The 24,856-nt window shown below is 39.8% G+C and overlaps 1 protein-coding gene across 1 annotated transcript in view; it reads left to right on the forward strand.

Moving 5' to 3' along the window:
- SULF2 (sulfatase 2) overlaps positions 1-24,856 on the forward strand; it is a 148,303-nt gene that overhangs the window by 77,471 nt on the left and 45,976 nt on the right. Inside the window, exons 6-10 of the mRNA XM_042465922.1 lie at positions 1,593-1,743; positions 6,809-6,984; positions 18,981-19,109; positions 20,806-20,862; positions 22,479-22,608. Of these exons, the coding sequence (XP_042321856.1) occupies positions 1,593-1,743; positions 6,809-6,984; positions 18,981-19,109; positions 20,806-20,862; positions 22,479-22,608 (643 nt within the window). The remainder of the gene's footprint in view (positions 1-1,592; positions 1,744-6,808; positions 6,985-18,980; positions 19,110-20,805; positions 20,863-22,478; positions 22,609-24,856) is intronic.

A 24,856-nucleotide genomic window follows, 5' to 3' on the forward strand; every position in this document is an offset into this window, starting at 1 on the left:
TCCAGTTTGTTTTTTGTTGGAAACCCAGTGAAGTATTTTGAATATCTCAAAAGCCTGCAATCTTTTTTTATCCTTTTAGTTTGTTTAATAAAGTTATTCCACTAATATGGATATTTCCATTTTTTCATATGATCAGCCTCTGTATTTTTATGCAATGTAGGCTATATTAATCAAGCTCACTTTCCCAGGTTATGTGGACAGCATGTAGAATGATAGCAATGCCCAATGTTTTGATGTTTGCTTAACTGGAGAATACAACACAAAAGACAATAAGCAGAAAGCATTAGCTACCAGACAAGGGCAGAAATCCAAGTTTTCAAACTAGACCATGCAGATTTCAGAACAGTTACTTTACTGGGTTGCAACAAAGTAGGTAATGCTGTTTGGCTGGTAGATGCTGGGTATATCATTTTGGCTAGGGAAATTCAGAGGGTTATAATTCAAAAAGACTTCTCAAAACTCTGGTTTAAAAAGCTAGGTCAGGCTCAGAGGACTTTAACTAAAGTGATTATAAGCATTTCATACCCCTTGGTTCCTGCTATGCGATCAAATAGGTTTAAATTCACCACATTGCTAAGTAATATAGAATATCCTTTTCAGCAAGTTGGATGTTATTGTTAAAGAGCCAAAGTGAGCCATGGCAGACTGTGCAAATGAAATTAAAATAGCTCTATCATTCTTCTGCTCCTCGGTTAGGACAGGAACTTCCTAATGCTAGTCTGCTTCTTTTGAAATATTTTCTCATTTACTCAGAATATTACTTGCTATTTCGGTTGGTTTTCATTTGAGCAGAACAATTTTCACATTCCCAGCTTCTAGATAAATCATGAAAGTGATGCAATATTTATAACATTTCCCTATCTGCTGTGGAGAATTTAATCCTACCTTAGAGGTTTATTCTTAACAGAAAGAGATCTCCCATCTCTCCATGCCTCAAAATATCAATTCTGGAAACATGTAACAGGCCACATTGCTGAAGATCATTTGCATACTCAGTTTTTAGGTAATTAAGAATATTTTCTTTAATTTTGGTTTAAGACCTCAGTCAGTGGACACATTTGTTTGCATCATAACCAACCCTTTCATGAACAGAATTAGAAGGATGAGCAACTTCATTTGCTGGATTGTAACTTTCATTATCCTTCACCATTGGCTGTGCTGTGTATTGCTGATGAGAATTCAGTTTGACAATATCTTAATGGCCACAAAATGTCAATCCTTGCCCTATAACTTAGTGTCATTATGCTTCATCAGGACTAGAAATTTATTTTGTATTTTAAGTGGGGAAAGTAAGAATTTTGAAATTCTCATAACATTTCACCAGCTGTGTACAATGAACTTGGAGCTAAAGCTACATTGTTTGCTGTACACTGTCCCTGGTCTTAGTATATGTGAATTCCAAAGGTTAGCAATACATGAGATCTAGAAATCTGTTTTAAAAAAATGAAATGTGGACCCTGAATTTTATGTTCACTCCTACATTGAATGTTGGTCAGTATTTGTGCAAATTTCCAGAATATACAATATTTTAGCAGAATGGGTGGCATACTATGTTTACTCTACCAACAGTTGCTCATCATTTCTCTTTCTAGCACACCCAGTTATAATTATGCTCCAAACCCAGACAAGCACTGGATAATGAGGTATACTGGCCCCATGAAACCCATTCATATGGAATTCACCAATATGCTACAGCAGAAGCGCCTTCAGACACTCATGTCTGTGGATGACTCTATGGAGGCGGTAAGAGTTATTATGTCATCCTCTCAGTTTTGTATGTAAGTCTGACATCTGAAAAGCATGTAGAACTTTGCCAAGCTAAACACGGATTCTCATAATCTCAAGACCGCAGCTTTTCCATTTGGTTTATGTGGTTGCATTGCCCCAGGTGGAACAGTAGCACTATGCTATAAAATTTAAAATGTTGTGCTCTCAGCCGTGCTCTGAGAGTTACCAGCTGTGGCATGCTATTTTCAGTGTGTTCTGGGTTACCTTACTAGGAAATATAAATGAGTTTGATATGAAGTTACATTAAGAGGAGGCAGTTCATTGGAACTTAAAACAGCATGCTGAACCATGTTGATAGTTGCAGTGTTTTTTTTATAGTGCTCTATGTCAGGAAAGCTACAGATAGAAGATGGCTGGAGGAAGTTGACTATTTAAAGCGATTGCAGTTAAGAAGAGTAAAATGGAGACTTTTGAGGCAGTCCTGAGATTATGAAGGGAGAAAGCAGAGACAACCATAATGAGATCCACAGGCCTTACTGTGGACTCCTCCCTCAGCTAAATCATGCCTCCTGTGCTTCTCAAACAGGGACTATTCCAAAAGATAAGGAAAGCTACTTACAGAACTTTGAAAGAGGGCACAGATTATTGGTTTATGAGCAACCTTGGGGTCCTAGTGCATTATCTTGCAAAAATGGAAATTCACAGTCACATTGCATATAGAACACTGGACTTATTGCAGGTTGGTATGAGAGACAGTAGCATTCCATAGGAGGCTGGTGGAAAATATCTGAGCATATGGTACACCTTTTTAGAATTGTTTGAGAGTTAGCCTAATGAAGATGGGCATCCCAAATGCTTTTCATTTACTAGCAACTTACCCCCTTCCTTTATTTACTGCTTGCACTGTGTCACTGTCAAGTTGATATGGAAGTGCTCGTGATAGGTTCTCCGGGCCCGGGGATGGCGGTGTTTCCACCTGTCCTGAACAAGATCACGCTTCCCGTGAAAGACTCTGTTTGCAGTCTGGGGGTGCTCCTTGACTCGTCGCTCCACCTTACACCACAGGTGGATGCGATGGTCAGGAGCACATGTTATCAGCTTCAGTTGATACGCCAGCTGCGTCCCTACCTGGGCCGGGAGGACCTTGAAACGGTAGTACATGCTCTGGTAACCTCTTGTTTGGATTTCTGCAATGTGCTCTACATGGGGCAACCCTGTACCTTACCCGGAAGCTGCAATTGGTGCAGAATATGGTATTTCCAGGACCAGTCATATAACACTGGTCCTTAAAGACCTCCATTGGCTGCCTGTTCGCTTCCGGGCACAATACAAGGTGTTGGTTATTACCTATAAAGCCCTACATGGCTTGGGCCCAGGGTACTTGGAGGACCGCCTCTCTCCATACAATCCGCCTCGCACACTCAGGTCAGCCGGGAAGCAATTGTTAAGGGTCCCAGATGCTAGGTATGCCATCACCACTCAGAGGGCTTTTTCTATCTTTGCCCCCAAGTTCTGGAACTCGCTTCCCGGCAAGCTCTGCTCGGCCGCCTCACTGGACCAATTCAAGAAGGGGTTGAAGACACATCTGTTCCAGAAGGCATACCTCTGACCCCCGAAGTACTCCCCCCCTCCCCTCTCAGCAGCATTGGAAGCTGGCTTGAGATTTTTTTTGGGGGGGGGATGATGTAATTGTGTTTTACCCTGATTTTATTGTATTGTGGATGTTTTTAACTATGTTGTTAAACCGCCTTGATCCTTGGGAAGGTGGTATATAAATAAAATTTTATTATTATTATTATTATTATTATTATTATTATATTCATGTACCTATTACATTGATCTCTTGTCTCTCTGTGTATGGAAATGAAGGTGAATCAATTTTGGGTTATACAGTGCGTCCTTGCCTTACGCGGGGGATCTGTTCCGGATCCTGCCACGTAAGGCGAATTCCGCCTATGCTCGAGCCTCATTGGAAACAATGGGGCTTGTGTACGGTGGCGCGGGAGCGCGTGGGGCGCAACGGGTGTGTGCGCCCCACGGCTTGAGCGCGTATGCTCAAGGCCACGTATGGCGCGCCTGCGTATGGCGCGGGCGCGCTGTACAACTAAACATAGGAGATTATAACACAGGCAAATAAAGCATCCTTTCCCCGATGGGATAAGGTCGCCTTATGGGTTGCTAGCAGGTTTTATCATATGCTAAAATGCTGACTTTGTCACAGGACAATTACAACCCATCCCCCAGCTATGCTTAGCCGATTTTCAAGAATGGGAAGCTTCTGTATTGGACAATTGGTGTGCTAAGTGTGGCTGGGGGATGAGTTGTAGTCATCCTGTGACAGAGTTGATGTTTAATGTGTGATAACGCCTGATAGCAACCCGTAAGGCAACCTTATCCCTTTGGGGGAAAGGATGCTTTATTTGCCCATGCAATAATCTCCATAGTTAAGGTTTTATATGTGAAGTTATCAGAAAGGGCAGGGACATGCAATATATAGGACGTATGGGTGGGTTGGGGTTGACTGTCTGTCTTTGCATCAGAAATCAATAAATACCTTAAATGGGGCATGGGTTAATGAGGCCAGATCCTCTCGCCCACTTCCCATAAGTATGAATGGAGCTAGACAGGGGACCTAAGTAAATGAAGCAGTGGAGAGCTGGAAGACTTTCCTCCTCCACTGGGCTCATAGTCACAGAAAGACACAACAGAGACGTCCAAGCTATTGTGAGGTGAGGGGTTAAATAATCCTGGTAGGAGCCACTCTTCTAGCCTTCTGGGTGCTAAACATTATCAGTATATCACACAGCATTTACTGTTTGAGAGTCATATAGCTTACCTGTGCACTCTAAGGCACTGCCTGAACATTTCAACCACAAACTACTTGAGGAAGAAAAGGTGCTTTGGGGATGAAAACAGCTTCCCTCACCACTGGAACTATTGCTCATGTTCATGTTGGGGTGGTGGTGTCCCCTTATCTACAGTTTTAGAAGAGAAGAAGGGTGGTTCCCCCTACTATTACTCTATCTAAGCCATAGTGTCCTTAATGGCATGGGGCATTGAAATATTTGGGAGCATCTGCCAATGTATACCTACCTCAGTATGAAGATAAAGTCAGGGAATTCTCGTCAACATGCTTAAGAAGATCTCTTCTTAAAAAAATAAAGGCACCTCAGTATCAGACCAATTCATAGAATCATAGAATCATAGAATTGTAGAGTTGGAAAAGACCACAAGGGCCATCTAGTCCAACCCCTTGCCATGCAGGAACTCTCAATCAAAGCATATATTCACACATCTTGTACAATGTTCTGCTGACTGGCAGTGAGCTTGAACTCAAGACTGTGGTATTAGAACAAAGCCAAAGAACCTCACAGATCTAAATATGCCTCTGTGCTGTGGTGACATTCATTTCACCTGCCACCTTCTGTGAAAATTGATGGGCTTGTATTCAAGCCTGTAAAACTGCCAGTCAGACATGGAGACAAAACAATTTATCGCTACTTATCCGATCTTCTTGCATTTTGTTCCTGTCATTAAGTATAATGCAAGCATCCTAAGAAGCCCAAGGTAAGATTATATGCATGCCCTGCATCAACTTGCTAGTTATTATGATTATTACTATTACTGGTGACTGGTGGTTTCTTTTCTCTAGGAAGATATAATCTCTATCAAATGCTACTGCATTCATTGGGAGAAAATTGCCACCAGTGTTGTAACTTGCCTAAATTGATGGGGTTTGGTTTTAACCCTAAATCAGCTAGTCGGAAAACTATATCTGTACATGTATATATTATAATTTATAATTATAATTAGGCATTATGAATTTTTATAATCCAGCCAGTCAGTCAAACTCAACCTTATGGCTTTTCATAAATGCTTTCCAAAAGTAATTATTTCTTGAGTGCTTTTCTAAATCAGCAAAGAGATAACTCTGTCATCATAATATGTATCAGTTTGCACTCTTGATTTCCTAAAGACAGATGCTCTTTTAAGGAAAGTGTCATAAACATTTTGGATGAATATATTTTGCCCAAGATGTGCTAATACAGATATAAAAACTAGTGATTGGAAAACTTGGGGGCGAGGGGGCTACATCTTCTAGGATCTCGCATCTAACAAGGCCACTAGCTGTGCTGGCAAGGGTATTCTGGGATATGTAATCCCAAAGAGTCGACTTTGACCAAGACTACTGGCACATAATTCCTTGACAAATACGCTAATTATGGCCAGAATCCTGTGGGTGTAGTGGAATGCTATATGTCAGACCTTATGTCATCATAGCTCACTTTTGGGGGTGATTTCAGAGGTGAGAATTCTGTTTTAACCACACAGTGATCAAAATCCCTTCCAAATTCCAATCTGAAAGCAGCACACCAACCTACAGGAAAATAGCTGGTTACATTCCACTGATCTGCCTACTCCCCAACAACACAGCAATGGGAATGTTGGGAAAAGGGCTGTGTTGCTTACAAGATGGATTTTGTGGAAGATAGCATTAGGAAACATAACATTTGTCAGTGCAGGATTATAGCTCATGCTTGTTACTTTTGTTAATTATGCTAGGTATATTAAGTACTACGTACTGGGTACATTAAGTGTTGAAACCATAATGCTTGAGGCAATGCAAAACCTATACTGAACTTGTAATGTGTACCATTCAAGTGGTTTTATAAGACTGCTGATGTTTTTTTAAAGTCATCATGGGGCAAAAGGTAGTTGGTCAACATAGCACACAGTCCTCTGCTTTAAATGTTTAGTGGTCTGATATTTCTGGACTTGAACATTGTGGAGTGACTAAATCATCTCTGTTGTTTGCAATCCCTGTCTTCATTTATCCTTTGCATCTGTTTTGGGTTTAGCACTAAGTTGTGCAAGAAACCATTATTTCAATATTGTCTTATTGTTCCCCCCTTTTTCCCCCTTTTAAATGAGAAGAAGCCAGAGCAAAAAGTCAAGAGATTAAAGGACAGACTATCTGAAGTGTTAGACTTTCATGAATCAATGAACAAAATGATCATACAACAACATGTGTGTGTGTTTGCAGTCCACCATGCTATGCTACTGTGTTTTTGTTTTTCAGATTCACAATACACTGGTGGAAACAGGTGAACTTGATAATACGTATGTTATATATACAGCAGACCATGGCTATCATATCGGTCAATTTGGATTGGTGAAAGGAAAATCCATGCCGTATGAATTTGACATCAGAGTCCCATTCTATATACGAGGTCCAAATGTGGAAGCTGGATCCTTGTAAGTTCACAGCGTTTGTGGCTCAGTTCATAGAATTGTGTGCTTGGTTATACATTGCCCTCCATAAACCACTCTTTGTTTCTTTTCACAGTCTTACTTACAGTCTATCACAATGGTCCCCAGACTGTGCTCTTTAAGAGATTTTGGACTTCAGTTCCCAGAATCCCATGCTATTGGCCAACATGGCTGAGGCTTCTGGGAGCTGAAGTTCAAAATCTCTTAAAGGGCACAGTTTGGGGACCACTGGTCTAGCAGTTCTCAAACTACTGCTCTTTTCTCACAAGACAAAAACATAGAAGAAATCACCTTGGGAACATTCTGTTATTAAGGTCTCCTCCTCTGGGTTCCATCTCCCTTGCTTTATCAACCCCTATCCTCTAGCCTAGTCTTTGTTCTCTCTTCCAACTAAGTACCTCTCCCCCTTTTCTGTCAAACCACTGTATTATGTTGATCCCAGATGTTATGTGGTTGCAACCAAGGAAAGAGCCTTTTCTGCTAGGTCCATTTCGGAGATACTCTTCTGGAGATTCTTGCCCTGTGCCAGACTTAATGAGTTTTAGATGCTAGGTGAAGATAGTCAGCCCTTTGTATCCGCAGATTCAACTATCCATGGCTCCAAAATATTTTTAAATATATAAACTATAAAAAGCAAACCTTGATTTTGCCATTTTATGTATGGGGCACCATTTTACCACACCATTATATTTAATGTGACTTGAGCATCCTCGAATTTGGGTCTCCCTGGGGAGTCCTGGAACTAAACCCTAGCAGATAGCAAGTGCACACTCTACTTTCAGGTGTTTTTTAACTCTCAGGCAATAGGATGGGACATTTTTGACTCCTAGACCACATTATTGCAGAATCAAATCTGTAAATTTGGCATTCTGCAAACAATGTACTCCAAATATCAGATTTATTTATTTATTTATTGCAATTGTTTTATCACCTCTCAACCTACCAAGGCTCCTGAAGTGATAGACAAGGGCCCTCTCCAGATGGGCCCTTTGCGGCGCGTTCACGATGTGCTAGGGTTGCCTCGGGGTGGTGCGTGCACACGCCCCACAACCCTAGCATGTTGTGCACACGATGCTGTTACGCAGTGCCTTACACACGGCGTGTGTAACTGTTATGTCACAGCTGGGCAGCTTCCATACAGAGCTGTGCAGCTGCGACGTATATGTGCCGTCTTTGGCGCTTTGCAGCGCAGCAAAAGGAGCTGCTTTTTTGAGCTCCTTTTCTGCTGCGCAGCTGCGGCGCACAATTTGTATGCTGCGGCACAGCTGCACAGCAGAGAGAGGCACTGAGGAGGTGCCTCTTCTGGGCGGTCTGTACCCCGCTTGTGAATCTTAGAACACTAAGTACATAACTTAAAACCAATTAAAACACACCCCAAATCATCTTTAAGAGTACAGTAGTTCTAAAGCTAGACAATTAAAAACAGTTTTAAAAACAGCCGGGGCAGACACCTTTAACTTATGATCCAAAGGGAAACTAAAATGGTATAGTTTTCACTGCCCATCAGAAAGGCAAAAAGGAAGGATACAGCCTGACCTCCCTCAGAAGGAAGCTCAACAATTGTGGTTCTGCTGACAAGAAAGCCTCATCACATATATACACCAACCAAACCTTTTAGGTTGATGAGACATGTAACAGAGGTTCAAAACACACTGCAGAAATAATTCAATTTCAGACCGCTTTAACTGCCTTGGCTCAATGCTAAGGAATTCTGCAAACTATCATTTTGTGAGACATTTAGCCTTCTCTATCAGAGAGCTCTGGTGCCACAACAAGCTACAATTCCCAGAATCCCCTAGAACTGAAACAGGGCAGTTAAAGCAGTCTCAAATCGGATTATTTATGCAGTGTGTTTTGGACCAGAGTTTCTCCTCAGGTTTTAGGCAGTCTTGTATGGGGGAGGCAGTCTTTCAGATATTTTGACCTCAAGCACCTTCAAATGAGCTGCGGAGCAAATTGGAAACCAGTGCAGTTCCTCTAAGATTGGATTATGTGGTCTCTAAAACTGACACCTGACACTTGCCATGTCCAGTTTTAAAAAACAAAACAAAACCCACCTGGGACAACAACTACAAAAGCTACAAGAAGCCATTGCTTTTTGTCTTTGGGGTACTCAGTCAAACACATTGAAGCCAAAAACAACATCTCATACAATTTTTACGCAAACTACAATGAAGCAAAATTGAAATTATATGCTCTGGGTTTCAGAATGTTTGACCTTATTGGGGGAAGATTTTTTTTTTCCTGTTTGGGAAGGCACTGGAATTTGGGGACTCTTTGGGAATGTTAAATTCAGAATTAGGAAGTCACTCATTCCAATGTCCTTGGGGTAAAACAGACAGATGAAATAAAACAGTTCAAACCTCTTTGAAGGCAAAGCATTTAGATGCCTCCACAGCAGGCAGAGACTGAAGCTGCACTCCAGAGCTAAAAAACGGAGCAAAATAAAGCTCGGATATTTCAACTTAGCCCAGAAAATGCACGCCTTGGACCCTGCATATAAATGCCCCAACCCAATCCAAAAAAGTGAAAGTGTGACACTTCCAGTGGATATAAGTAAAAAAATACACAAACCAGACAGTCTAGGAGGGGGCATGGGGTGAAGGGGGCATGTAGGGGATCGGATGGTTTTGATTTGCCAGTGTTTTACTGGATTCATTGATGCTCCAATGCCCTGTACCAGTAGAGGATCACAGGTATGACTGTGTGGTCACAACAGAGGGGCGGTTATCCAGTGGAATGGTATTTAGGCAGCACACAGTTCCCAGCAGTGTGTGTGACCATGTGCATATATGGTGGAGAGGCAACAAAAATAATTCATTTGGTCAGACCATATGGATTCAGGCTGCCTTGGGAGTGGCTGGTGTAGACAGAGGAGTTTCAATCCACTTCTGGAAAATGCAGGTTCCAACTGCTTTTTCCTGCCCATCTGTTCCACCCTTAGTTTGGTAGCTAGTGACTTTTTCATAGTTAGTTGGAATGACATTACTTTCCCCCCCTATAATGGCCAGAACAAGGTAATGAGATCTCTTCCTGTGTTACTCATTATTGGGTGTGCTGTGACTCAAATCTGAGTAAGCGTGAGGGCATGGGATAGGGGAACTGACAGGGCTAGCTGCACAAAACAGCAGATTCTTTGAAATCATAGGATTTTAGAAAATGTAGTAGCACCTGGCTATTTGGGAAAGACAGAAGTCCCATCTCTAGTTGGATTATGTGAAGGAGTTTCAGCCCAAGACATCTGGGTAGATTTTTTTTAAAAAAATGCTAGGAAAGGATTGCTTTCTCTTATACAAAACTTTACAATGACTTCTGCATATTTCTTAGAATTTCCAATTTGCAATACCTGAATCTACATTGCATTTCCTGTAATTTTCAGTGATACAGTTGTAATAATAACTCATTAATAGTGAGTCCCTCCACGTGTTATCTTTCTAAACTGCAGTAACAATAACAAGTTATGGCGTATAGAGTGAGCAGAGTAATGAATAAACCAGGCAGTTTTTTAAAAACTTTCTAAGCACTGGTTAAACTTTGTTATAGGTTCATAGAATCATAGAATCATAGAGTTGGAAGAGACCACTAGGGCCATCCAGTCCAACCCCCTGCCATGCAGGAAATCCAAATCAAAGCATCCCTGACAAATGGCCATCCAGCCTCTGTTTAAAGACCTCCAAGGAAGGAGACTCTATCACCCTCTGAGGGAGTGCATTCCACTGTCGAACAGCCCTTACTGTCAGGAAGTTCCTCCTAATGTTCAGGTTGAAGAGATCCAGTGAAATCCATGGGTCTGTGTTGATCCTGATTAACTGCAGTTCACTTTGTTTCAGTAGATTTTCTTTTAGTATGCACGTCTGGATTCAAGCCTGTATTAGAACTGGAGGAATAGCTGTTTAAAAAAAACAGTATACAGGCAGCAGTTTTCTGACCATTATATTGCAGCATACTTTCTTCTTTGAAGTGGGAGGAGAAATGAATGTAGAAGATGATCTATCCTAAACCCATTCTCTTTCCTAGTACAAATGGATAGATAAGTCTGTTTCTGGCCTGTGTCAGTTTACATGTGTTCTGTCATAAGTTCAGTCCAACCCATTTTCTAAGAATATTTTTTAAAGTGTAAAAATTCAGTTTTATGTATATACATTGTATATACAGTAGGCCCTCTGTTTCCATGAATTTTGCATCCACAGATTCAAGCATCCACTGCTTGAAAATATTAAAAACACCCCCCCCAAAAAAAACCTCTTAATTTTGCTATTGTACATAAGAACAACCATTTTACTACACCATTGTATATAATGGGACTTGAGCATCCATAGATTTTGGTATTCATGGGGAATCCTGGAGCCAGTCCCCAGTGGATACCAAGGGCTCACTTTATGTTTCTTTACATAGGCCTTTTTATAAGCATTTCCCACCAAATATTCATTTTAAGAACTGCATCACAAGATTTGTATTCTGTGACTACACAGAGGGCGTTCTCTATCTCGGCCCCGCAGCTTTGGAACTCTCTTCCCGGTGAGCTCCGCTCGGCTACCTCCCTTGACCTATTTAGGAAGAGGTTAAAAACCTTCCTCTTCCAACAGGCTTTCCCCCAGATGCTGTAAGATCTGTTCTCTCCCCGTTGCACTTGTCGCACCAGCACTTTAAGCTAGTTTTGGTATGGTTTTAATCTTGTAATTTTAATCTTGTTTTTAATAGTTTATATATTGATTTGGATGCTTATGTGATTACTGTTTGTAAAGTGTACATTTGTGTACTTCTGTGTAACCCGCTTTGATCTGCCAAGGAAAAGCGGGCTATAAATAAACAGTTTATTATTATTATATTATTATTTGGAGATGTATGCAGTCAAAAGATAACTTGTGTTATAATCCAGGAAGCAGGATTCATTTTCTTAAAAATGGAGACCAAACAATATTTTCTCATATGTCCATTTCCAATTTAATTGTCTGTATCCAAGTATTAGGCAACCTATATACTGAATTATAAACTACTGTCTGAATCACAGAGGGTTTTTTAATTATGGTGGTGGGAAATCTAAACTGCATACAGTTGTGAAAAAATACCTAGTCATTGTCTTTTGTTAAGCTATAAAAGTATAAGCTATGAGATCTCAAAGTAAAAATACGTTATAATGTTCACTGTCTCAGTAGATCAGATGAATTCAATATTTAAATGGATTATATTTGTACCCTGCCTTGAGCTCTCATAATGAAAGGTAGAATATAAATATTTTAGTATTTTTTTAAAAAAAAATCTGTTAAGATAAATGAATTGAATTTTTCTATATGCTACAGTTACCGAAAGAGAAAGAGATGGCATAAAAGGTATCCTTGGTTTCTCCTTTGAAATTAAAAGTGACAAGCAGTTTCTCAGTAACATACAAGAACACAGAGTGTGAGTGTTAATTAAATGGTAGCTTTGATCAGCTAAGGAATTATGTAAATATACTTTCTAAGTAATTATTTTAATAGTAAATATTTGCACTGAAGCAATTATTTTGGACACAGTGCCACCATATGCAAACTTGAATGTATAGTAGTATACATATATTAGCATAATTAGCACTTGTAGTTTCCTACCCTTAGGTCCCCTCCTTCTTTTAATACAGATACAGCAGACTAAATCAACAAACATATTAAGAACATAGTGAAGTTGGAAAGATCCTTTTTAAAAATTGATTAAATAACTTAAAAATTTTTCTATTTTAAAGCATTTTGAACAGCTCTAGCAGGAAAAAAACAAACCAAATTCACTTTCATAGATTTTTTTGTGGGTTTTTGGGGCTGTGTGTCCATGTTCTAGAAGAGTTTAATCCTGACATTTCACTGGCATCTGTGGCTGGCATCTTCAGAGAAAGACGATACCAACCACAGATGATGGCGAAACGTCAAGAATAAACTCTTCTAGAACATGGACAAAACCAACAAAAAACTATGGATGCTGGCCACGAAGGCTTTCGACTTCAAATTTGCTTTCATTTTTTTAAAAAAAATAATAGTATAAAATATAAGGAGCCAGCAAGCTGTAGTGGTCTGAGCAAGAACAAAGTACCAAATTTAGCAGAACGTACCAAAAATCCAAATAGGAATTACTTGAAGGATAATGTTGTGATATATGGAAATCAGAGAAGAAGGCACTAGATTCAAAAGAGCACCAGGAGAGAATCTACATTCTCAGACAACCTACCTAATGTTTTCTAAAATGTTTGCCCAATCTATTTCAGAAGGAATTACTTTTTTAGGCAATTTAAGTGTGGCGTCTGCTTACTCTTGTTTCTTCAAGCCATGCTCATGAGTAAGCAGATCCAATGATCAGATTTCCCAAACAAAGGAGTTCTTTCCAATTCATGTGGGGCAGATTTTAATAAACCCAGTCACTTGAGAATACAGATTTCTTCCTGGTACTGGTGTATTGAGATCATGAGCAGTGATTTGTGAGGACAAAGACCCATAATTCTCTGCCTGACTTTGAGTATACTGAGGAGAAACCAACATGTAGCTAAGTGTGTCATTTCAAGACATTGTTTAGGGAGGTGCCATTTACCTCTGGCCTAGTCTTGCTGTGAGTACATACAAACCAGAGTACATACAATACTGCCAAACTGGTAAACCTTCTGGAACACTACAGATGCAAGGGGTCTTCTTAGATAAGAGTATAAGATTCTAGGCTTTCCTCCTCTTCTTTCTGGCATTGTCATCCCCAACACACAAACACCTGTTATAGGACTGAATAAATTATGCATGGAGTGGAGAAAGGGATATTCATAATACTGGAGCTTGAGATCACCTTGTGATGCTGTGCTTAGTTAACTGTGAAATGTCTTTCTACCAGGTTTAGTGATAGCCATCACATGGATGAAGCCCAGTGGCAAAGTGAATTCTTTTCATGTAGAAATGTTTAAATCCCATCAATCCCTGGCATCTCCAGTTAAAAGGATACATGTAGCAGATTATGGGGAAAACCTCTGCTGGGGAACTGCTGCTGCTAATTAGAGTAGACAGGATCACCCTGAATTGGCATACAACAACAACAACAACATCAACAAGGCTACTAGTCACAATGACTGTACGATGCTTGTAGTATCTAAGCCACTGACTGAATCCAGATTGCTGATAAACTAACATGGAAGAAGTTCATTGCTCTCATGACATGTTTTTAGGCTTCCCTAGAGCTTGGAACATTAGGTTTAAAAATTATTTCAATAGTGTTAATATTTATCTACTTATTTTATAAATATCCTGCTTTTCTCCCAAAAATAGCTAAATGTTTAACATTGTAAATAGGGGAATAATGCATTACCATCAATACTAATGATTGAAATCATTTCGTTATTTATGTTTTTGTTAATTAACTCATTATGGTAAATATTTATTTTTGTCTAGATTGTGAAGTTTACAAAGAATGGCATTGAGGTTGTCATTGTTGACTGTAGGGACATACGGTATTTTGTTCTTCACACCTTTAGAATCATGGTGTGTTCCTTGCTTCTTCACTATCAAGAACCATGATCTGCAAAGATTAGCAGGGATGGGAGAGTATGAGTTTAAATAACTTTATCTTTTGGCTCCATGCTCCAGCCTTGCTAAACCATATAAAGTGTGTGTTCCACTGAAAAAAGATATGAATGAAAAGCAGAATGGGAAGAATGAGAGGGGAAAGCCAAGAGAGAGGAAATTAAAAGGAGTAGGGAAAGGGGAGAAAACTTTCTCTGTAATATTTAAGTGCCTAGCACTGTCTGAACAATAATAAAAATACTAAAGTATTACAAAGGGGTTCAATGACATTTACTTCTGAGTAGATGTTGGGAGTTGTAAATGAATATTTTGGCTTCTAACTAATTGCTCCAATTCACCAGAACCCTCAAAGTGTGGGACTCCCAAATCACGGGGTGTACGGAAAGCATAATACAAGGAATGGGGAGACTCAAGAGAAGAGAAAATGCAGGGTGCAAGCGGGGGAAACATTTCACTTTGTTATCAGCATTTGTAGAGAGAGCCAACATGTTGAAATGGTTTGAATGTTGGACTATGAGTCTGGAGACCAGGGTTTAAATCCCCACTTGGCCATGGAAACCCACCGGGTGACCTTGGAGATAGTAATAGATAGCATATTTTTTTTAAAAAAAAATGAACAGAGGAGGAGATCTGAAGAGAGGCACAATATACCTCCTATTCCCCCCCCCCCAAGACACTCAGACTTGTGGAGGTACTTTCACACCTAAAGAGCTTGATATTCTTAAGACCTATGGCTGCTTGAGGACTAAGCAAACCAATCAGTCCCCCATCCCATTCTGTTCCAAGAATTATTTGTATTCTTTCCCATTGTTCTTCATTGGCTTCCAATCACTACTCTTCATTGTTGTTGTGTGCCTTCAAGCAATTTCTGACTTACAGTTCTAAAGTGACCCTATCATAGGGGTTTCTATGCAAGATTTGTTCGGGTTGGGGTGTGTTTCCCTTCCTCTGAGGCTGATTGACTATGACTTGCCCAAGGTCACATGGGGTTTCCATGGCCAAGCATGGCTTGGAACCCCAGAGTTGTAGTCCAATGCTCAAACCACAACGCCACACTCTCCATCTATCCTTCTCCTGGGTTCTGCTGCAAACAGCAGAGTCATATGATAATTTTATTCCAGGCCCAGTCCTTCTCCTTAGGCCTTCCTGTCTTAGTATGTTACCAGAAGAAAAGCTTCCCACTCTTAACAGATTTTAACATTCAAAAATTCCACAGATTCCATACAGTAATATGGGAGGGAAAGATTTGTGATTGCATATCAGTTGTCTTTTATGTAAATTTACTAACTGGGGAGTCCATGATAAGTGCACAAGGATACCTATGGTTCTCTGGAATACGTTTTGAAAACCACTAGACCAGACCTGGTTCAGGCATAATGACCCAGTTTAGTGGTTGTTTATCAGACTGAAAATGAGCATTCTGTTCCTCCCACTACACTACTTTTTTCATTTTCCCCTTCCACTCTTGCTCTCCTTATATAGCTTATTCCAACACTTGCAGAATTTGTTAATTCTTGATTTCCGATTATGTCCAGCAGCTGTTTACGCTTGGGCTACAATTCTGATTTTCACACCATAATTAAAACTTGAATTAACAGTTCTCTAGTTCCACCATAATGGTGTACTATAACAAATTGCAAAGGAGTGGTTTAGCACCTTTGAGATCAACTGAAAAAAGTTTGTAGCATAAACTTTTGTAGATTCAGTCCGATTCATCAGATGCTGTTGTTCTTAAATGTGCTACAGAATCCATTTGTATCTTTCTATGCTGATACAAAACAACACTGCTATGCTTTTTAATAACGGTACATTATTGTTTATTAAACCCTAGAAGGTCTTGGATTAAGGTATGTGGAAGGCAAGAGGTGGGGCATATAGGTAATTTGAGCCCCAAAATAATGGTTTGAACTAAGCCAAAGAGTCTGTGAACGTCATCATCATCATATGCCATGTAGAGTCCATATACACTGTAGTTAAATTCACAGATCTATAATTAAAAATATCTAGAACCAGAAATCAAAGTGTCTGCTGAAGTACAAGTAAAATCATTCCACACAAGAAGGCACAAAATACTGTGGTAAACTGCAAACACACCCAACCTACCCTTATAGTCCATACTTGCCTACAGTTTCCCCTTCCCTATTCAGAAGGCAGGAGATGTAGCCACTTTCTGTAGCTATCTGCTTCCTATAACATAAGTTCAGTGAACAAGTGTCAGCCAAATACACACATTGTACAAGAGGCTGGATCCAGTTTAGCAGTTCCAAAAATAAAGAGTCCTATCCATTAATAGAATACATGGAATCTAGGGGACACTCCCTGATTAGAGGAAGAGTGTGGAGGCAATCTTCACCCATTCTTCCTTTAGAGTCCATTGTGCCATGCTGCTCTCATCCTCTCTGCAGAGTAGCTTTTCAGAAGGAATAGGGAGAAAAGAGAAATTCTGACAATTGCCTTATTACCATGTGCAAGTGTAATTCTCCTAAGGATTATTCTGAATTCTACCCTAAAGAACATACCCTTGGCCTTGAGACCTATGTCTTTCTTCAGATCCTTTTCTGATCTGAGTCACAGTGGAATTTTATATCAGCAGTGAATTATGTCATGGAGGAACCTTCATCTCAGAGCCTTTTGAGAGTAGAAACCTATTGCTATGATGGTCACATAAATCAGTCTTAAAAGACTCAATAAATCAGAGTTTCTCCCTTTAGAGAACTGGCCTAAGGAACAGTTGCACACACTTAAAGAGGTGATGGATCAAGTGTGAAATTGATGCAAATCCACTACAATATCTGCTTTGCTAATATCAGCTGCATCTTCCATTTTTCACAGAAATTAATAGCTGACTGTCCCCACTTATCAGTCTTGATTCAAAAGCAATTGCTGTAGTGAGGTCTCATTACCATAGGTTCATTACTTTTACCCTGATATGCTATGCTGTGTTAACTGGTAATTAAAATTAAGCTGCACTTGTCAAGCAAAGAACAAATGTGTTATCATCAGTTCTTGTCATTGTTTATTTGCTTTCAAATCCAGTAATTCACAAACGGTCTCATTCAGTGTTACAAATTAGAGTGCTGTTGCTGTTCTGTGTTTCTAAAATGGAACTTTTTGTGAAAGCAAAAAGCTACCCAGATGGCACTATCTTTGAACTGAAATTTCTCTCTGTAAATTACAAGTGTATGTTTGTCCTCAAAAAGAGATGTAATCTTTTTCAAGGCTTTGTTTCTTTATTTTTTCCTCCTTCTAGTTGTATTGTTTTAGTGAATATCTTAGTTAGAGCAAGTGTTGTTTACCAATTAAAAGTCTGAGCTGTTAATCAGATTGGAATCTTGCTTCTTCCATGCTTTCATCAAGGTGGCATTCAATAATGCACTGTAGTCTAGTTTTCTCATCCTTAGACACCCAGTCCCTCCTCCAGCCTTTTCATTATGTAGATACATAATCACAGTTTACCTTTTTGGGAAAGAAGGGTTGTAAGGATTATAAAAGAGTGAATGGGAACACCAAACTGGTGTCTACACCAGCCACTTAATCTGAGGCAAGTCTGGGGCTTTATATCCTGGGCCAACCCTGGATGACCACATTGGTGACCACACACACCAGCCTAAATCCAGTGAGATGCCTTGTCATTGTGCATGTTGGCCAGCCAGACCAACAGCGCATCAGCCTTGTGGGCCTGCCCCCTGTTTTCTGAACTGGAGTCATTATTTTCTTGCAGGTAGGACCTCTGTGTAAAGCCTGCCTGGTGCGCTGCCCCTTCTGCTGAGGACAGAAATGGATGTCAAGGCATGTTTTCATTAAGGAATTCAGGCATCCATTTATGTTCTTAGCAAAAGTGGTGGCACACCAGGCAGGCTTTTACACAGCAAGATAGTGGCAGTGGCTCTGAAAACAGGCCATCCCCTTTCCCTGTGCTGCTTACCAGGATTTTCCCTGACTTTGCTTAGTCATTTTTCATCCATCCCAAACCAGGAGACTTACACCTCTTAGGAACACAATTCTCCCCTAAAACAAATCATGCCAGCCCACACCCCTAGCAGAAAATCAATTTTTGGTTGTTGTTTTTTTTAAGGAGTTGTTTTTCTCCACCTATACTAGAAATTAACTTCCATTCACTTCTGCTTTCATATGAAATAACTGATCTGGTCCCCTGAGAGTTCAAGGACTAGGAAAATGGCCCTAGGCAACTACTCCTCTCCCCATTTGAACCATGATATATTGGTGCATCTACACCCAGAAATATTGCTTGCTCCTGGTATTTTCCCTGCTTAAGCAGTAGGATCTACCAAAGAGACTGTCCTCTATGTTTCAACACTGAGCAACAAAGCATGAGAAGACACAAGTCTCATACGTATTTTAGGTTAGGCCCCAATATGATCCTACAAACTCTATTGTGGACTAGGTTGGGATTACTGCGACAGATATTTTATAAAGACTGTGTTTATTTTTCCTCCCCAGGAATCCACACATTGTATTGAACATAGATCTTGCTCCTACAATTCTAGATATTGCTGGTCTGGATATACCCCCTGACATGGATGGGAAATCCATTCTAAAATTACTGGATTCCGAAAGACCAGTCAATAGGTAAGGTGGGAAATGTACTGAACAGAAACTCTATATTTTCTTCAGATTGCAGTGTGTTTTAAGTGAATACAGACTAGACTAAACTGTTAGAATGGTCACAACAGCTAAATAATTTGAAGCCCGTGGAGCATATTTGATCTCTTTTTTAGTCTGTTTAGAAGAATACCTCTAAGCAGAACATGTTTGTTAGCCAGTTACTGTGTATTTGACTCTGTATCAATCTTGCAATTGAGGTTTGGGAAATCAAGAGATTTTCATCATTTTCAAATCAAACGTTTATCTTGTGCTATTTCTTAGCAGAGGTTGAAAAAAGGTAGATCTATTAGTAAATGTATGAGTGATTTGCAGTAGATTATCAAGGATTTCTGATTCTGCTTTGGTTCCCCCACCCCACCCCAAAAAGCACCTCACCAAGAAGAATTAAACAACTGAAATTAAGAAAACATGGTAACTGGAAGTGGATTTTTGTGTGGAATGATGATGGGCTCTGTACCATTCTGAACAATCTGTTGGACTTTAAATTCTGTAATCCCAAGTGTTTGTCATTTGGAGTAGACTCTTGTTGGTGGATCTTGGCAGTTTTACCTACTAATAAACAAAGTCTGCTGGCCTTTTCTTTATAATGACACTTATAAAAAGCTATCTGTGTTGGAAAGAAAGGACAACCATACGTAAAAATAAACCGATCCTATTGCCTTAGTGCATGTACACATTTTTTATTGTCTCTACACTGAAATAATAAACTGACAGAAGTGAGGAAGGCCTGAGAAACTTGGAGGTAAGGCAACACTTCTTGGGGGAGAAAGATTCCAGGTAATAAGGATCACCCTCTTAGTTTTTGCAATGAAATGTGATTTTTCCATTTCTTTGGAGGAACTAACCAATTTCAGTTTATTGACGTATTGCTACTATTGAAATTTAAAATTCTGTAATGCTAGTAATCTTTTAAACATTTATTTAGGTCATGCTAACCAGTTTTCCTTCTACTGGCGAATTCTGGTATTTCCTACATTATTGAACAAATGAGCAGTTTGGGAATAGATATTGGCCATAAATCAGGATGTGAAACATGATGAGCAAAGTGGACATTATATATGCACTGATTTAACTATGGCTAAGATACTTCAGTCCATCCTCTTTCTTTGTGGTTACCGCTTTGTGATTTCTTTCTCTCCAAGGGCAAAGATTTTAGCCCAGCAAACTAATGTTTGGAATCCAAACCAGAGTTGAAACAACAACCCAGCACTGAAGCAGTATGTCCAGAAAAGGCTTGCAAGCCAGTGATATCTGTGTGTTCTATTCTAATCTGTATGCACCATATAGATGTTGCTCAGAAGAGAGATGAAAATGCTTCCCATATCATCTCATGACAGAGGGCCAAATTAGACAATACTCTTGGCCTGTTTTTAGAAAAGGTGCTCCCTCAAATGAACAAAAATGTCTTTCTTAGCATGTGGTTTTCCTCCTATATATCTCTCTTATATGTTATGGTATATGTTGTGATTGGTCATTGGAAAATAAACACGGACTTAATTTGCTTGTCTGCTGAGTTATGCATCTCTGAGGAAATCTTGATGTCATTCTCATTAGGGTGTGTTTGAGGCTGACCATACTAGGTGTTTCCTATGGGATGAGGCAAATCCTTTTAGCCTGCAGGAACTTCCTTCAGCTTTTCATGTTAAGTTTATATTTCCAGGTTCCATTTGAAAAAGAAGGTGAAGGTCTGGAGGGACTCATTCTTGGTGGAGAGAGGGTAAGTAGTTTTCTCCTTCTTTTTAAAAAAATCAGTTCCTGATCTCTTAAAAAAATATCCCAGAATCAATGTATCCAAAGCCAGGCACACAATTTAAATGAAACATTTTTTCTTAGCAGTAATACACCAGCAGGGACAGGTGGCCTAGCGGTAAAGACACTGACTCTGACGATCGCAAGGTCTTAGCCTTCTCTAGTTTTTTGAGGGGTTTTGGGGCTATATGGCCATGTTCTAGAAGAGTTTCTTCCTGACGTGGCCGCATAGTCCGAAAAACCCACAAAAAACTATGGATGCTGGCCATGAAAGCCTTCAACTTCACTTTAGCATTCTCTGTTAGAGAGCTCTGGTGCTACAATAAACTACCATTCCCAGGATTCCTTAGCACTGAGCCAGGGCAGGTTTCAAACTGGATTATTTCTGCAGTGCATTTTGAACAGATTTGTTAAAATCTCAGAAGCTAGAAAATTAGCTCAAATATCATGTCCCATCTTTGCCTGTGACAAATTTATACCAGTATAAATTGTCCAAAAGAGCTGTTTAAAAGCAGTGCCACACACATGCACAAGGACACATGTGCATATACACACACACTAAATTAAGTAATCTAAGAGAAATTGGACAGAAACGCTCAGGTTGAATAATTAACCAACCTTACTTTATCTTAGTACACAATTTGGTTTATTAAAATGCAGAATTCAAATTGGAGCTTTTTGTCAGTTGTTTTCTTTGTCATATTTCTGGTATTGACAGAGTTAATTAGTTAATTCCCACAATTACCCAATTAATGACATAACCAAGTTGTATGATGACTACCTTCTGTACTTGCACCAAACCTTTTGTCACATTTTGCTTCACTTCTTAATTCTTTAATGACCTAACATTCTTGTATACTTCCTTTATGCATGCTACTTGATTTCCAAGAAGTACTTTTTTCTTTTTCATTAAAAAAGGAGAGGTTAAGCTAGACAATGTTTTATGCAGCATGGAAAAAAAACAGATAAATGAGAGAGAGTAGGGAATCCCAGGGAGTAATAATAATAATAATAATAGGTTTTATTTATATACCGCCCAATCACTGGGAATCCGAGCGGTTTACAATAGAGGGGATAACAGACAGTTCCCTGCCCACAGGCTTACAATCTAAAAGACACTACACAAAAGGAGAAGGGAATGGTGAGGGGGGGAGGGAATCAGGTCCAGCAATTCTTCTCTCCCTCTGAGGCCTGGACCAAGGCAGATGGACCGGAGGGAGTAGGTTTTGAAACCAACAGTAAAGCACCCAGTGTCACAAAGTAGACTTTTAAAAATATTTTACTGGTAAACAAAATCACCATTCTTGTACCTATTTCATTAGAAACCTGCTTCTGTGTAAAAAAGCTAGGAAGTGAAGTTCAAACAATATGGTTTAATGGAATGTATGGAGATTAGAAAAGTTACTGTTTTTGGACTAAAACTGCCAGGAGTTACCAGCTAGCACAGGTTGGCCTGTTTCATGCCTTATAGGCCCTGAAATAATGTTTCCAATATCTGGAAATGTAGCACAGATGGTGGTCCACAACACTTAGCGTGTGTATTTATGTTATAATAGAACTATGTACATGTTCTCCCCCTTTCAGTAAACTGTTACACAAAAGAGAAAATGAGAAAATGGATGCTCAAGAGGAAAATTTCCTTCCCAAATACCAACGGGTGAAAGATCTTTGCCAGCGAGCTGAATATCAGACTGCTTGTGAACAGCTTGGGCAGGTGAGAGAATCATACATTTACCAAGTACTGTATTTTTTGGCGTATAAGACTACTTTTTAACCCTGGAAAATCTCAAAAGTCAGGGGTCGTCTTATACGCCGGGTGTCGTCTTATAGGGCGGGTGCTGAAACCTCTGAGCTGAACTGGAGAATCTGTGGTTACCACATATGGTGGTGGGAGCTCAAAAACGGCCGCGGCCACATCCTCGCCATATGCAGCAACCGTATGAAAGCAGCAAGGGTGGCGCTGTACAAGTACAGTAGAAGAAAATCCACTCATCAGGATTCGTGGAAAGAAGTGACTTAACACAATCCTGATGACGAGGTGAGGGGGTGCCTCACTGGGAAGGTGTAAGTGAAGGGCAGAGCAAGCTGCAGGTGTCCAGGATGCCCGGGGTATGGAAAAAAGAACCATGTTTGTGCTACCGCTCTGATAGTCTTAGAGACAGGGAGGGCTGGGCAGGCAGGGAGAGCTGACCAATCCAAGCAGGCTTTGTATACAAGTTTTCCTGCTAAGTACCTGCATGTCAAAAGTATTTTGCTAAGTACCTGCATGTCAAAAGTATTTGAATTAAAATTACCATATTGAAATCAAATCTGATGTTTTTTAATTTTTATTTGGTGTACAATGGAAGAGGGGTAGTCTTATATGGCGAGTATATCCCAAACTCTATATTTTAACTCGAAAAGTTGGGGGGTTGTCATATACGCCCAGTCGTCTTATACGCCAGAAAATACGGTATTTGTGACTGTAGCTGCTTCATGAGGCTGAACTAGTATCAAAAAGCTTAGAAAATCCCTTCACTTTGTTAGCTATCTTACAATGGGTGGGCAGACTGATATTTAAGGGTTCAACTTATCTTCTGCTCTTCCAGCAGTCACAGCAAGTGTACTGTAGCAGCAAATGGGCAACCTTTCCCTGGAATTTTTTTGTCAAACAATAAGAAATGTTTTAGAGCAAGATTTTTCTTTTCTTAGTTTCATTTTCTTCTCAAGCTTATCTGATTTATCTTCTATATTCATTTCTGTAAAATTCATACCTACTTTAAAAGGAACCTGTCAGCACATACTGTTTTTAAAATCCGTAGATAAACTATACAAGCTCCTAATATTACTTGGCCATTGCTGGCTGGGGCTGAAGGAAGTTATCGCCCAAAACATATCATGGGGCTACGAAGTGGTAGAAGAAAGTGCCAGGGGAATGGTATATTTTGTTTCAGTAGCCTAGTAGTTATAAGAGGGCATGGTTTCTCCATCCTCTTTCCATGTGGCTTGGAGGCAGTATTGCCTTATAGAGGATCAAGGATACAGGGTAGAGGATACAGGTAGTTCCAAATAGATAGCTCTAACTACCATCAAAAGGCATTCTGTGGCTGTTCTGTGCTTTTTTTCCTTAATGGTTTTTTTCTGATTAAAAATACAGTAGATGGAAATGGGAGCGTTACAAATGGAAGACTTCCCTTGCTGCATCACTGTCAAACTCGGTGAATGAGGCAGGCCAGCTGCACAATAAAAGCATCTCTAGTCAAAAGGTGGTGGCAGTTTTATGTTGTCCATAATGCCCAGTTTTGCTCTCACTCTTTTATTTCTGGAGCAGGGGCAAAGAGTTTATGGCATTTTCCCTCCTTCATATATTCACAGTATAAAGTGTCTCACTACTTCTTCTAATTTATCCCCTCTTTTGCTAATTTTTACAGCCTACTCAAAGTCAGCCTTCTATCCCTTGTCTCTTCTGTTCCCTTCTAGAGATAATAAAATGTATCAGCACTGTCCATGGAAGGTGAATAGCTAGTCATTACTCTAGCAGCATTACCACTTGCTGGCAGAGAAGAAATGATAAAAGTGCTGTCATTGAAATGTTTGTTGTCAAGGAACAGAAAAATTGTTTGGGCATTTCACCATGAGTTGGTTTGGGCACTCGAGCATAGGATGAAGCTGAGCAACAAAGACAGCAAGAAAAAAACTTACAGCAATCAACTTGATTAGAGTTTCAGGACAGATTTCCAAACAGTGACCCTTCCCTCTACATCAAGCTATCCTCCTACAGCTGTAGCTCAGTCTAGATAGGAAATGTCTCCAGATAGGGCAAAAATGTGTATCAGAGCTAATATTGTTCTTCTATCTCTGGGTTTATTCCCACTTACATTCAAACTGGTTTGCGATTCACCTTTGCTCCGTGTCAATGAATCGGTTCCAAAAGATCTGTAGTTAATAATAATAATAATAATAATAATAATAATAATAATAAT

This window comes from Sceloporus undulatus, chromosome 4 (assembly GCF_019175285.1).
Source record: "Sceloporus undulatus isolate JIND9_A2432 ecotype Alabama chromosome 4, SceUnd_v1.1, whole genome shotgun sequence".
Taxonomy (NCBI): Eukaryota; Metazoa; Chordata; class Lepidosauria; order Squamata; family Phrynosomatidae; genus Sceloporus; species Sceloporus undulatus.